Source organism: Psammomys obesus, unplaced genomic scaffold (genome assembly GCF_907164565.1).
Source record: "Psammomys obesus unplaced genomic scaffold, mPsaObe1.curated_primary_1811, whole genome shotgun sequence".
Taxonomy (NCBI): Eukaryota; Metazoa; Chordata; class Mammalia; order Rodentia; family Muridae; genus Psammomys; species Psammomys obesus.
This window is the reverse complement of record NW_026596143.1, coordinates 10,419,803-10,431,715: the sequence shown is the minus strand read 5'-3', so window position 1 is coordinate 10,431,715 and position 11,913 is coordinate 10,419,803. Positions and strand designations below refer to the sequence as shown.

The following is an 11,913-nucleotide window of genomic DNA, read 5'->3' as shown; positions in this document are numbered from 1 at the left end:
TAATAATAATAATAATAATAATAATAATAATAATAATAATAATAATAGTAAAGTATCTCAGCCTGCCTTAAAACAAAACCAGCTGTATGTTCTGATGACTGCAATGAGTCACTGGGCTTCAGATATCCACACATGGCAATCTTCCTCCACCCCACTTCCCCCTCCTGACTCAGTGCTTTCATTACTTTAAGGGAGGCCAGGCATACAGCAGCCTCACCCATAAACATCGAGTCTCTGTAAAAGGAAACATCTGCTTTCTTTCTCAACACGATCATGACCTCATCATGTTTTTCATTTGTTTCCTTAGGTTTATTTGCTATGTGGGGGAGGTGCACATGCCAGAGCTTGGGGGTCAGAGGGCATCTTGTGGGAGCTGATGCTCTCCCTCCCTGTGGACCTGGGGTTAGTCGGGTGGTCAGGCTTGGGGCCAAGCGCCTTGCCCATCACTGCATTTCAAACGCTGATACTCCTTACTTTCTTCACGTAGCCTGCTGGGTTTCCTGGCTTGGGGGCACATCAGCCCCTCGTATCACTCACACAGATAAACTTCCACTTGTAATCCTTCTTACAAACCACACAGCACTGCTAATGCCACCATCACGTGAAAACACTAAGATAGACACCTTCAAGGAAGCACAGATGGAGAAGTTGAAACAAGAAATAAGTAAGACGTCGAGTTTGATTCTCCGAGTGAAAGGCGGAGATCCCTGGCGCCTGAGGCGTTCTTGAACTTGCTTGAACTTGCACGGGGTGCTGGGGAGTAATAAGTTAAGGAGTAGCCTTTAGGGCCCCTCCAGTCAGGCCATTTAGTCTACCCGTCCAGGAGGGGCAAAGAGGGCTCCAATTACACAGGGGCCGAAATGACAAGAGGCTGGTTCCGCCTCACGAACTGTTGGTCACCGAGAAGCAACTGGATAGATCCGGTCACACGTAAGGGACCACCAGAAAGCACACTGCTCTCCTAGGACAGCGTTTCCATCTCAGCACAAGACCGACCACAGAACACCTGACTCCAAGCAAATGCAACCGCGGGACTTGTCCTCCCAAGAAGAAGCTGGGTCAAACATTCACGTCTGAGACGCAAGTGACCCTTTCACAACCCTAAGGCCGGGCTTCTCAGACACGCAACCAAACTATCGCAAAAGCTCACAAAGCTAGAAGGTCAAGCTCCCCTGCGGCAGGAGAATTAAGGGGATGGTTTCACACTTCTGATCTGAACAAAGCTGATGTTGCTCTCGAAGTCTGTGATCCTTCAGGAGACCTACGACCCTAGGAGGATGAGCACGTGAAAATGCAGCCTCTCCTTTCTTTCCTTCCATCTGTTTGTCCTACCTTTCTAAGGGCAGGTTTCACTACGGAGCCAAGGCTGGCTTTGAACTCAAGCTCAAGATCTTCCTTTCTCTACGTCCCAATGGCTGGGATTATATGTGTGTGTCGCCACGTCTACCCTTCTTCCTTATAAAACACGAGAGAACTTTCTTATAAAGTTAATTAAAGGGTTAGTGAGATGGCCTGGCAAATTAAGACATGTATTGTTCTTAAAGAAGACCAGAGTTCGGCTCCCAGCACCCACTTTGGGTGGCTCACCACTAACTTAACTCCAGCTACAGGGGATCTGATGCCTCTGGCTTCAGTGGAGAGAGACAGACAGACAGACACAGACACACACAGCTTTTTTTTTTTTTTTTTTTTTTAAAAAAAATTTAATTAAATCTTAGAGTTGATTAAACCAGCCTGGATCTACTTTGCTTTATTTTTCTTCTCTTGTCTGCTGACTGGCTTCCCAGGGCCACTGTTAACCAGGCAGAGAAGGCCAGACGCCTCTTCTAACATGATGCTTCTCCAGCAAGGAAAGGGAGCCTGTGCTGGGGTCCTGCGTTACATGCTGCGCCCTTGGCTGCATTCCTGGACTAGCAGGGATCCTAGCCGAGCCAGTGGTCAAGGCTCAGGGAACAGGAGGAGAACCCAGCGTGGCAGCCTTCTGAAGATATTAGAAACCACCTCCACTAACTAAAACTCAATCCGGGAGGCTCGTTAGGAAATAACTTTCTCAAACGTTGTCTTCAGCAGTGTTGGGAGAAAAAGGCAAAAACCCATTCGCACCTTCATTAGCACGGCCTGTGGTCGGCCTGCAGTCTGCTCGGGTGCCCAGGACTTCAGGGCAGATGTGCAGGTACTTACTAAACACATAGAGGCCACCTACGTGTGCTCGCTCTTGGTGACTGTCCCGAGGTGGAACAGCAGGTCAGCTGAGGGCCACATTACCCTTTCCGGGTGTATTACAGCCGAGTCTATGTTTCTCAGTCATGGCCCCCTCAACAACTTACCTCAGCAACAGTCTTAGGAAGGATACCGCGATGATGAGAGAGAGACCAACGAGGAACGCGATACTCACAGCTGTAATACGAGAAGAAAAGCATTATCGCATTATCGCCAAAATGCTCCCGGGAGTCTCAAAGCTGTCCGGACATTATATTACCCTGTCAGTCACTACTGGAACGAGAGGGAGCAAAGCTCATAGCCTTAGGGCAAACTCTGTGTAAACAAATGAGAACGGAGCAGGCAGGAGAAGCGCATGACACACTCCCGCACAGCCACCGTGGCTCCCGGGAGATGTATGCTTATTTATCAGGGCACTGTCTCCCTTGGGGATGGGGATGCGGCTCAGTGCTATTGCTCTGCTTCACCTATTCAGGCGCTCCTCCTTGTTGAACTAACATTGCTTAGACTGCAGTCATCATGTCACTTCGTCCCCACACTCTTCCCTACAGTCAAGACGCGCGTGGGTGCGTCTGGGTACCTCCTGACTCTTCACACACCACGCCGAGGAGAACACCACATGCACGGTAACTCTACGCAACAGCCCGTTCTTGAGGAGGCCCCTCCTGCAGCTGACACACGAGCCTCCAAAGCCTGCCCATCTGGTGTCAGGGCAACTGTGTGGTTCCAGGTTCAGGCTTAGCCACAAGCGCCGTTACTGCTGAGCCACCTTGCTGGGCCTCATTATTCTTTAAAAGTGTTCAGGCTGCCCCCACTGCCCCTCTTCAACAGGCTCTACATTTCTGTAAGATAGCATCCCTCTTAGCTCTCTGTGCACAGACCCGAGTACTGGCACACAGGGTCCTTGCTGGCCCTTCCAGAGCACCGCACACAGCGACACCTAGAGAGGGCTCAAGATGTCCCACAGTGGAGCTCTAAGAGACTGAAGAACGGTCCTTACAGTAAGGGGGCCTGAGCAGGCTGCCAGTGTCAAGGCTCGCGGAAAACACGGTGTGTGACAGAAGGCCCCAGACAGTCAACCGCCCTACTTCCGGTTTCTTTCCACTGTGCTGACTTTTTAGAAATGGTACGCTTTGTCATTAAACCTGGAAATATCAAAATACGGTGCTATATATACCGCATGATTTTCTTAGTATTCATCCATGACACAGTGAAAACACCAAACTGGGAATGGAGCACACGTTTTAGCATGTGTGAGGCCATGGCACCGAAAGAAAGAAAACGACAGTAAATACTACAGGAAATATCTCTACCATAAGTAAATGGTACAGATAACATATCACTGAAATTAAGGAACCCACCATCAAGTGTCAGAAGCAACAAGACCGAAACCTCTGAAGACACAAACTTGAGACACCAGCGAAGAAACATACTTACGGAGGTTGCTGTCCACTGGATCCTCATTAACGACTAGGTCGCAGGTAATTTCACTGGCACCACTGGAAGCATGCTGTACCAAAAGGGAATAGTTTCCAAATTCTCCAAATTTGTATTCCAGCCTACACAGAGCAGATAAAATGAAGGCAAAAGGTTACATTAGGAAATAAGGAGCAAGACCAGTGCTTTTCAGCTCCTGGGTCAGGACCCCTTTGAGTCTGGCATGTCAGGTCTCCTGCATATCAGATGTTGACATTATGATTCCTGACAGTAGCAAAATTATAGCTATGAAATAATTTTATGGCTGGGGGTTGGGGACACCACGACATGAGGAACTGTATTAAAGGGTCGCAGCGTTAGGAGGGTTGAGACCCACTGACCTATACTTCGCTAACACCTTCAGTGAGGAATGGTATTAATTCTATATACAGATGGGGAAGATTAAGAAAAATATACTTTGTTTGTTTGTTTTGTTTTCTAGAGACGGGGTTTCTCTATGTAGCCTTGGCTGTCCTAGACTCACTTTGTAGACCAGGCTGGCCTCCAACTCACAGAGATACACCTGCCTCTGCCTCCCTGAGTGCTGGGATTACAGGTGTGTGCCACCATGCTCAGCTAAGAAAATATCTTAAAGAGAGAAAAAGCAAAGCAAAAACCGTGTAGGAAAAAAAAAAAAAAAAAAAAAAAAAGACTCGAGTTAGACCATGATGGGCAGGCACAGACCTGCAGGCTGCTCTCTCTTCCGAGGTATAATTAACTTGCAGGATGGACCCATGCTGAGTGTTCACGGAGACGGCTGCGACGCTTGGCTTTGCAGGTTTTCCACCGTGAGAGACGTTTGCCAGGGGCCGGAAGGTGCACTGCGGAGACAGAAGGCAGCAGGCACAGTGTCAGGGTGTTTCCAGAGTGGCTGCCGCTGTTACGTGGCAGTGCTGGGGTCAAGGTCAGACGCTGGCCTGGCATTGTTGGGCAGGTGCTGTTCCATAAGCCACACCTCTCCTCCTGGTGGGGGTTTGACAGTTTCTCTCTCTCACTGGTTGGCAGGAACACTATCCGAGAGAAAAATCCTAAGTTTTCCTTGATACGCTAAAAACCTAAACTGCGGTAATTCAGATAAAACTTACCTTTTCTACATTAAGATAATGACTACCATGAAGGAACTGAACAATCTTTACTTATAGGTAAACTTTTTACAAGTTGACAGATGTAGCCTACATTAACTTCTGCATTCTACTGTTTTAATGAATATTATCCAACAATTAAATTAACCTATTTATATTTAATACACATATGTCACCAACTGCAGTAACTGTGGGTATTTATGTCTTCAAAGCTTTTCTACGGTAGCTTTACATTTCTGCCATAAAAACACATTGTTTTAAAACTATCTACACATAAGGTTCTTCTTCCTTTAAATTCTTTCCTTTAGTGTAAATTTCCAAAAGTGAGATTACTGGGTAAGAATAAACATCTTAGTTTCAATAAGCATTCCTGTTACAAGTAGCCCAGCAGTATCAGACAAGTAAGGATGAGAGACACCCAGCAGTCACCAGCAAGCATCGCCCTTGATCAGAGTCTACCTCGGTCTTCATTATTAACCATTTGTTTCCTTGCCTGTAAATCTGAGGGGAACAAGGAAAGGGCTTAGGCCTGAGAAGACTGAAAGAGTGCCTCCAGCAAGCCCCGGGGCCGATGCGGAGGCCACAAGACACGTACTTGATAACAGTACGCAGACTTCCAGTATACAGTGAGGCTGGTTCCCAGCAGCTCATTGTGGATAAGCAGTAAAGCCTCATCTGTCTTCAGCTCCACGTTCCTTTTTTCATTTAAATCTGAAAAGGATCAGAAGCAGAAGTTACAAAAACAAACGAAGGGTGACAGTGACAGAGACCAGACAGAGGACGGCGGCGGCGCTTCACAAACATCTACCTATGCTCCAGCACCATGCCCCGTGTGCACAGACGTGCCCGTGCGCAAGGACACACACAGATGCCCTTTTGCACGGACGGCTCGACTACAACAGGGTTCCGTGGGCATCGTTGGCATCCAGCGTGTGAGGAGGTAGCATTCACTAAGCTGAGCAATCTCCACATAATGGCGTCACGAGCTAGGTTATTTGTTTTGCAGAAGAACAAAGCTCATGGCGTTTTCTGCCCAGGCCCACGGCCACAGCTATTGAGCAAAATCACTGATCTGAACCGAGGGTGTGAGTCCCAGGTCTAGACTTTCCTGCACTGGTTATGAGCTCAGCCCCACCGGCTTGTTAGAAATGCAGACTGCAGCTCTCTCTCTCTCTCTCTCTCTCTCTCTCTCTCTCTCTCCAGTGAGGCAACGAGAGACACCAAAGGCTGGGGAGACGGCTCGGCCATTGGGACCGCTGGTTGCTCTTCCTGAGGACACTAGTTCAACTCTCAGCAAACCCACAAGCATCTCTAACCACAGTTCCAGGAGCTCTTACCCCCCCTCTGGCCTCTGCAGACACCAGGCGTGCACACTTGCATGCAAAGACATACACGCAGGCAAACAAAGCGCCCACACACATAAAATAAAACAAGATGCGGACACGTGTGTGTGAAAACTCCTCATCCTCAATGTCCGGCCCAATGGACTGTCCAGGCCAAGATCCAACCAGGGCGCCCAACCTGACCACCAGCTCTAGGTAAGTCACAAACAGCAGAGGGGCAAGCATCTCAACACGCTCTACACACAGCCCAGCCTGCACCAGCGGCTGCACCTACCCTGGAGTATCAGCCAGCTCTCCCAGAGCTCAACTGTCAAGAGAGGAGCTGCCCCGAATGCTCCGCCCACCTGCACTTCCCAGCTGTAGGTTACGGCCTCCAACCCAAGGCCCAGAAAAGCCAAGGGCAGCTGCCAGGCCTGTAACCCTGGGACCCTAACAACGTAACCAAGTCCCATTTGGTTACATTGTTACCCTGACTGTAGAAGTAGAAGAAAAACAAAAACGCAGACTTTAGCCCAATCTCCTTCTAGCTTTAATGGCAGATTTGAATGGGGCAGATTTGAAGGGCAGACCCCTGCTCTAGCATTCAATCAACAGGTACTGGATGACACCACTAGGCTGGCAAAAAGATGATGATCATTTAGCGACTGGGGTGTCGTCTCCTCTTACCACACAGACTTAACAGACTGAACCCGAGCAGTCACGCTTGACAACACACTTTAGTGCTGAGACATTTCACCAGCCTTCTGTGTTATCATTATTATTATTTCTTTTACAAAGTATTTAAAGAATGAACTTCCATGACTGAAGATTTTTCCCCTCAAAAAAATAGCCTTTCAAAACTTTTAATACCATCCCAAAAGTACTGTGAGATTCCATTCCTCTTCAGTGGGGCTGGTTTACGACATTTATGGAGACCGCAGACTCCTGGCTGGTGACAATGACTTTCTTACTATGTGCCACATCCCAATGGTCTTATATGACAGATTAGTTCCCCCCCCCCCCTGCACCCTTGGGGTTTCTCTGCACTGCAGTGATTGACCTTAAACTTCTATGTTCAAGATATCCTTCTGCCTCAGTTTCCCAAGTAGCTGGTGCTCCAGGCAGGCAGCACCGTGAGACTTAGAAAGACCAACAAACTTGCTGAAGGTCACGACCTGCTGGCAGGCAGGGCTAAGTGGAGATCAGTCACCTGCAGCAGCGACCACCAGCTGGTTACCCCACTCCAGAGAGGAAGGTTATCTGCTCTGTAGTCTGGCTCTCTGTTAGCCTTTGGCTTTCTCCCTCACTGCTCAGCCTGATAAACTGAAAACAGCACTTTGGACATGTCTTCCAAACACTTGGCATGGCCATGCTCCTGTCCTGTGAGCTGTTGGAATACTTAATTTAACCCCTTTCCTAAACTCTGGTATTCTAAGTTTACTTTTTTTAATCTTCGTCCTAATTTTCTTGCCTGCACGTATGTATGTTGTAACACGAGTGCCTGGTGCCCAAAGAAGCCAGAAGGTGGCATCAGAACTCCTAGAACTTGAGGCATACGTGGTTGTGATATGGGTCCTGGGGACTGAGCACAGTTGTCTAGAAGAGCAGGCAGCAGTCTTAACCACAGCCATCTCTCCAGCCATCACTTTCGACAGTCTTCCTTTCCTGGCTAAACTCCCGTGCACTCACTCTTCTCTGTATCTATCAGCACCCCTCCGTGGTCGGAGCGGCTCTACTTCTATTTCCTAGTCTTTAGTGGTGTGTTTTATGCTTAGATTTCCCAGGTGGGTTTTAGACACACAAAACGCTGTTGCCATCGTTATGATGTTATTAGGGAATAGGCAAAAGTCCCCCAGGCCTAGCTGAACATCAGAATTGCCTGGAAAGCTTCAAAAAGAATAACAACGAAAAGTTCAAACACTCTGACCAGACTCAAAATTCAGCATGATTTAAATAAAATAAAATAAAATAAAATAAAATAAAATAAAATAAAATAAAATAAAATAAATAAAATCTCCCCACCCAACTAAAGTCCTGGATTGTTACACCTTTCTTTGTACTTTTTGCGTTATTTCAATGTATTTTCTTTTAGGTTTGGAAGACGGAGGGGTATTCCACACAGATTCCTCATTTCAGAGGGATAAAGGATGGACAGACGAACGGACGGACGGACGGATGGATGGATGGGGGAGAGGCAGATGACACACTTTGCCAGATGACAGCCCTATCCCAAACAATTAGCAAGGGGGCACTTACCTCCGTCAACGACCCAAACTATCCTCTCCACAGGGGTTTGTTTGTGGCACGGTGTTGCAGGACCCTGGGGATCTTTGGACATGGCTCGGGGGAAGTCCCAGAATTCCTATTTTTTTCACCCTTTCCCCTGGTGAATTCGGAGACCGACTCAGCACCCAGCCCGGGGTGGGGTACCCCAAAACTGACCGTGGGAAGCCAGGCCGGGCCGGGCTCCCAGGTGGCAGCTCCCGCGGCCTCCGGCACTGCGGTCCACCGCAGCGTGGACCCGGCGTTACGCTCACTCCTGCGTCCCGGGGGCCGTGGGGAGGTCCGGGGCAGGCCCACGCGCCGTCCCCGCTAACCCCGACCCGCGCGCGCGGCCGCTCACCTGGCTCTGCGCGGCGGCCGGGGGCCAGCAGCGTGGCACTCAGCACCGACCCGGCCAGCAGCAGCGCGGCCAGCGCCGGGCCCGCGCCCATGCCGCCCGCCGCCTCCCTCGGGGCGCCGCGCTCCTCGGTCCCCGCTGCCGAGCCGCGCTCCCCGGTCCGGCGCCTGCGCGCGCTCGAGCCGCCCGTCATCGCCCGCTCCCGTGGCGTCAACGCCGCTGTCCCGCAGGGGGGCGGGGCCTCGGGGCGGGGCCGCTTCCTAGCCCCGCCCAGCCGGGGGGAAGTGTGTGTCCCGCTAACGCCATCCCTAGCGCCGCCTGGCTGTATTCTGCCCTTTGCACGGTGTTTCCGTCCCGCGGGGAGAAAAATGCAGAAGAGTGACCCTTGCTCCCCCAGTCACTCACCCTCTGAATTCTTGCATCCTAGCCTTTCAAAGTGCGTGGGTGTTTCAGGCCTCTGGCTACCTTCTGGGAGTGTCCTTGGTGATAGACAAGACTGCAGGGCTTTTCCCTGAACATGCACAAGCTCTAGGCGTTCACTACCTAGAATACACCCCTTAAAAGTTCCCTGTTTCTGGCCTTGAACTCGGTGCTGCCAGTCTGTGGAAATTCAAGGTGCCCCGGGATGAGCAGATCCGCACTGCTGTCTGTATTCCCAGAGAAATCATCATGTCTGTGACAGGACAAGCACAATATTTGTAATACAATTGTAATTGTGCCAGGCGTGGGGGCGGTGGCCCACGCCTGGAATCCCAGTGCTCGGAGAGGCAGAGGCAGAGGGTCTCTGTGAGTTTGAGCCCAGCCTGGTCTACAAAGTGAGTCCAGGACAGCCATGGCTCCACAGAGAAACTCTGTCTGGAAAAACTCAGAAACCAACCAACCAACCAACCAACCAACCAACCAAACAAACAAACAAAAATTGTCTGTAACTGCAAACTTGCCTGGGCAATCTGAATGGCCATCAATGGGACAAACAAAATCATACCATGCAGCAGTGGAAATGATCAGACCCTCCCATTTCCACGGATGGGAGTTAAAGAAGACATGAAGGGAGACAGGTTGCACTTAGCTTTGTAATCGCACGTATTTACTTTCTTAGGTGGACTCATTTACAAATTCAGTTATGCAGAGAAACATACAAGCAACCTCATTAAAAGAATCACATCCTTGTATTGCTAAATGAAACAGTTGTCAGAATTATAAACCGTAGAATGGATCCCAAGATTTCATCATGTGTTGGGGGGGGGCACCCTGTACTGAAAATTTTCAGGTTCTAAGTTCACTGAATACAACAATGAACATGTTTCTTGATATTCCTTTGTAATAGGCCCCCTGACCTTAGCACATCTGACACCATAATGAAAGTTCCATTTAGGCCGTATATAGATGGCACCACCTGCCAAAACAAAAACAAAGGCCTAATCCATCACAATCCAGAGTTCTGAGAGTGTCTCTAAACATACTAACCCTGCTTTTTGGCTTCTGTAGTTCCGCTTCTGGTTAATTGCTCTTGTTAACTGAAGCATGTCAACCCAGGACATGGTTTTGTGCTTAAAGGCTCACTGGCCAGATAATAAAGACTTTCTATTGGCTTAAACCCACATTCTACTAGTCTTCTCTAATGGATACCCCCACAATATGTGTTAGAAATATGTTCTGGATCACAAAGAAAGAGACCATCACTGCAACTGAAGTGTCTGGACAAGGCAAACTTTACTCTTGATCAAAAGGGCATGCTCTGAAAATCAAACAAAATGAAACACATGGAGACAGGAAGTAAACTCGGTGTTTATTGTAATTTGGGTAGTGGCTGAACTTCACAATCTTATCCAATTAGCTAGTCTGAACAGACTTGGCCCACATGTAAGGAAGGAGGAAGGGGAAAGGGGTCACTGTACCAAGGAAAAAAAAGGTCACTGCTCCAGGCCATGAAATTCCTAAAACAGCATGGGACCTTTGTGTAAACAAAGGTTTTACTACATTTTGCATAAAAGTCTTACCAGGTAGGGGGGGAATTAAAAAAAAAAATACTTTAATTATAGTTTTTGATAGAAAAAAAATTCACATTTTCCCCCACTAATTTATTCATTTTACATCCTGACTGAAGGCCTCCCTTGCACACTCTTCCCCATTCTTCCCTCTCCTTCTCCTCAGAGAAAGGGGAGGGCATCCTCTCCCTGAGGCCAGACAAGGCAGCCCCATTAGGGGAATGGGATCCAAAAGGCAGGCATTAGAGTCAGAGATAACCTAGTTGTTGAGGGACCCATGCGAAGACCAAGCTTCACATCTGCTACATATGTGTAGGGGTCCTAGGTCTCGCCCATGCATGCTCTTTGGCTGGTGGTTCAGTCTCTGAGGAGCCCCCATGGGCCCCGGTTAGTTGACTTTGTAGGAATTCTTGTGGAGCCCTTGACTGCTCCAGCTCCCTCAATCATTCCCTCAACTCTTCTATAGGACTCCCGAGGGAGGAGGAGCGCTAAGGGGAGAGTAGAATGTTAAGCCAGTGTCATGGTGGGCTTCAACTGGCAAGGTTGTTGCTTAGGTTTGGTAGCAAAGAGGCATATGGGTACACCCTGCGTTATTTTTACATTCTTTACTTGAACTACTTGATGTTCCAATACAAAAACAGTGTGATCAGTGCCATGATAGAAAAACAAGACACTAAGGCAGCATCTGACTGATGCTTTGCAAGGTGGGCAGGCTTCCTGGACACTGGCATTCACAATGACTCCTTGGGGACATTAGCTGGGAGAGGAAGGGAGAATGTGGTTGATCCAAAATTCAAACCTCATTATCTGTGGCTGGTGCTAAAGAGGCTCAGATTTGATTGGCCCCAACTCCAGGCTGCTCCAGCTCACTGATGAGTGAGCTGTGTCTGCTGTACTGCTACCTCTGATGTTACAGCTCCAGGCACAAAAAGCCTTCCCTTGAGTGGATAAAAAAAAAATAATAATAATAATAAAAATAATAATAATAACTAAAACCAAACAAAACGCAGTGGAGATCAGAGCTGTAGCTGCCTCAAGAGTGACCAAGGAAAGAAAGGATGGAGAGACAAGACAGAATGGAGAGCTGGTTTTAAAAGGATAAAAAAATCCAGGCAAGTCCAGGAAGGCATTCAGGTTTCCAGACCCCAAGCTGGGAGACAGCTCTCCCACTGGCCACTGCGGGGGGGGGGGGGGGGGGGGGGGGG

The 11,913-nt window shown here is 48.8% G+C and overlaps 1 protein-coding gene across 1 annotated transcript in view; it reads right to left on the bottom strand.

The window, feature by feature from the left end:
* Hgsnat (heparan-alpha-glucosaminide N-acetyltransferase) overlaps positions 1-8,917 on the bottom strand; it is a 28,802-nt gene extending 19,885 nt beyond the window's left edge. The window contains exons 1-5 of the mRNA XM_055593334.1: positions 8,724-8,917; positions 5,374-5,489; positions 4,381-4,517; positions 3,658-3,779; positions 2,328-2,397 (exon numbers count right to left, since the gene is read on the bottom strand). Of these exons, the coding sequence (XP_055449309.1) occupies positions 2,328-2,397; positions 3,658-3,779; positions 4,381-4,517; positions 5,374-5,489; positions 8,724-8,913 (635 nt within the window). The 5' untranslated portion in view covers positions 8,914-8,917. The remainder of the gene's footprint in view (positions 1-2,327; positions 2,398-3,657; positions 3,780-4,380; positions 4,518-5,373; positions 5,490-8,723) is intronic.
* Between the last annotated feature and the right edge of the window lie 2,996 nt (positions 8,918-11,913).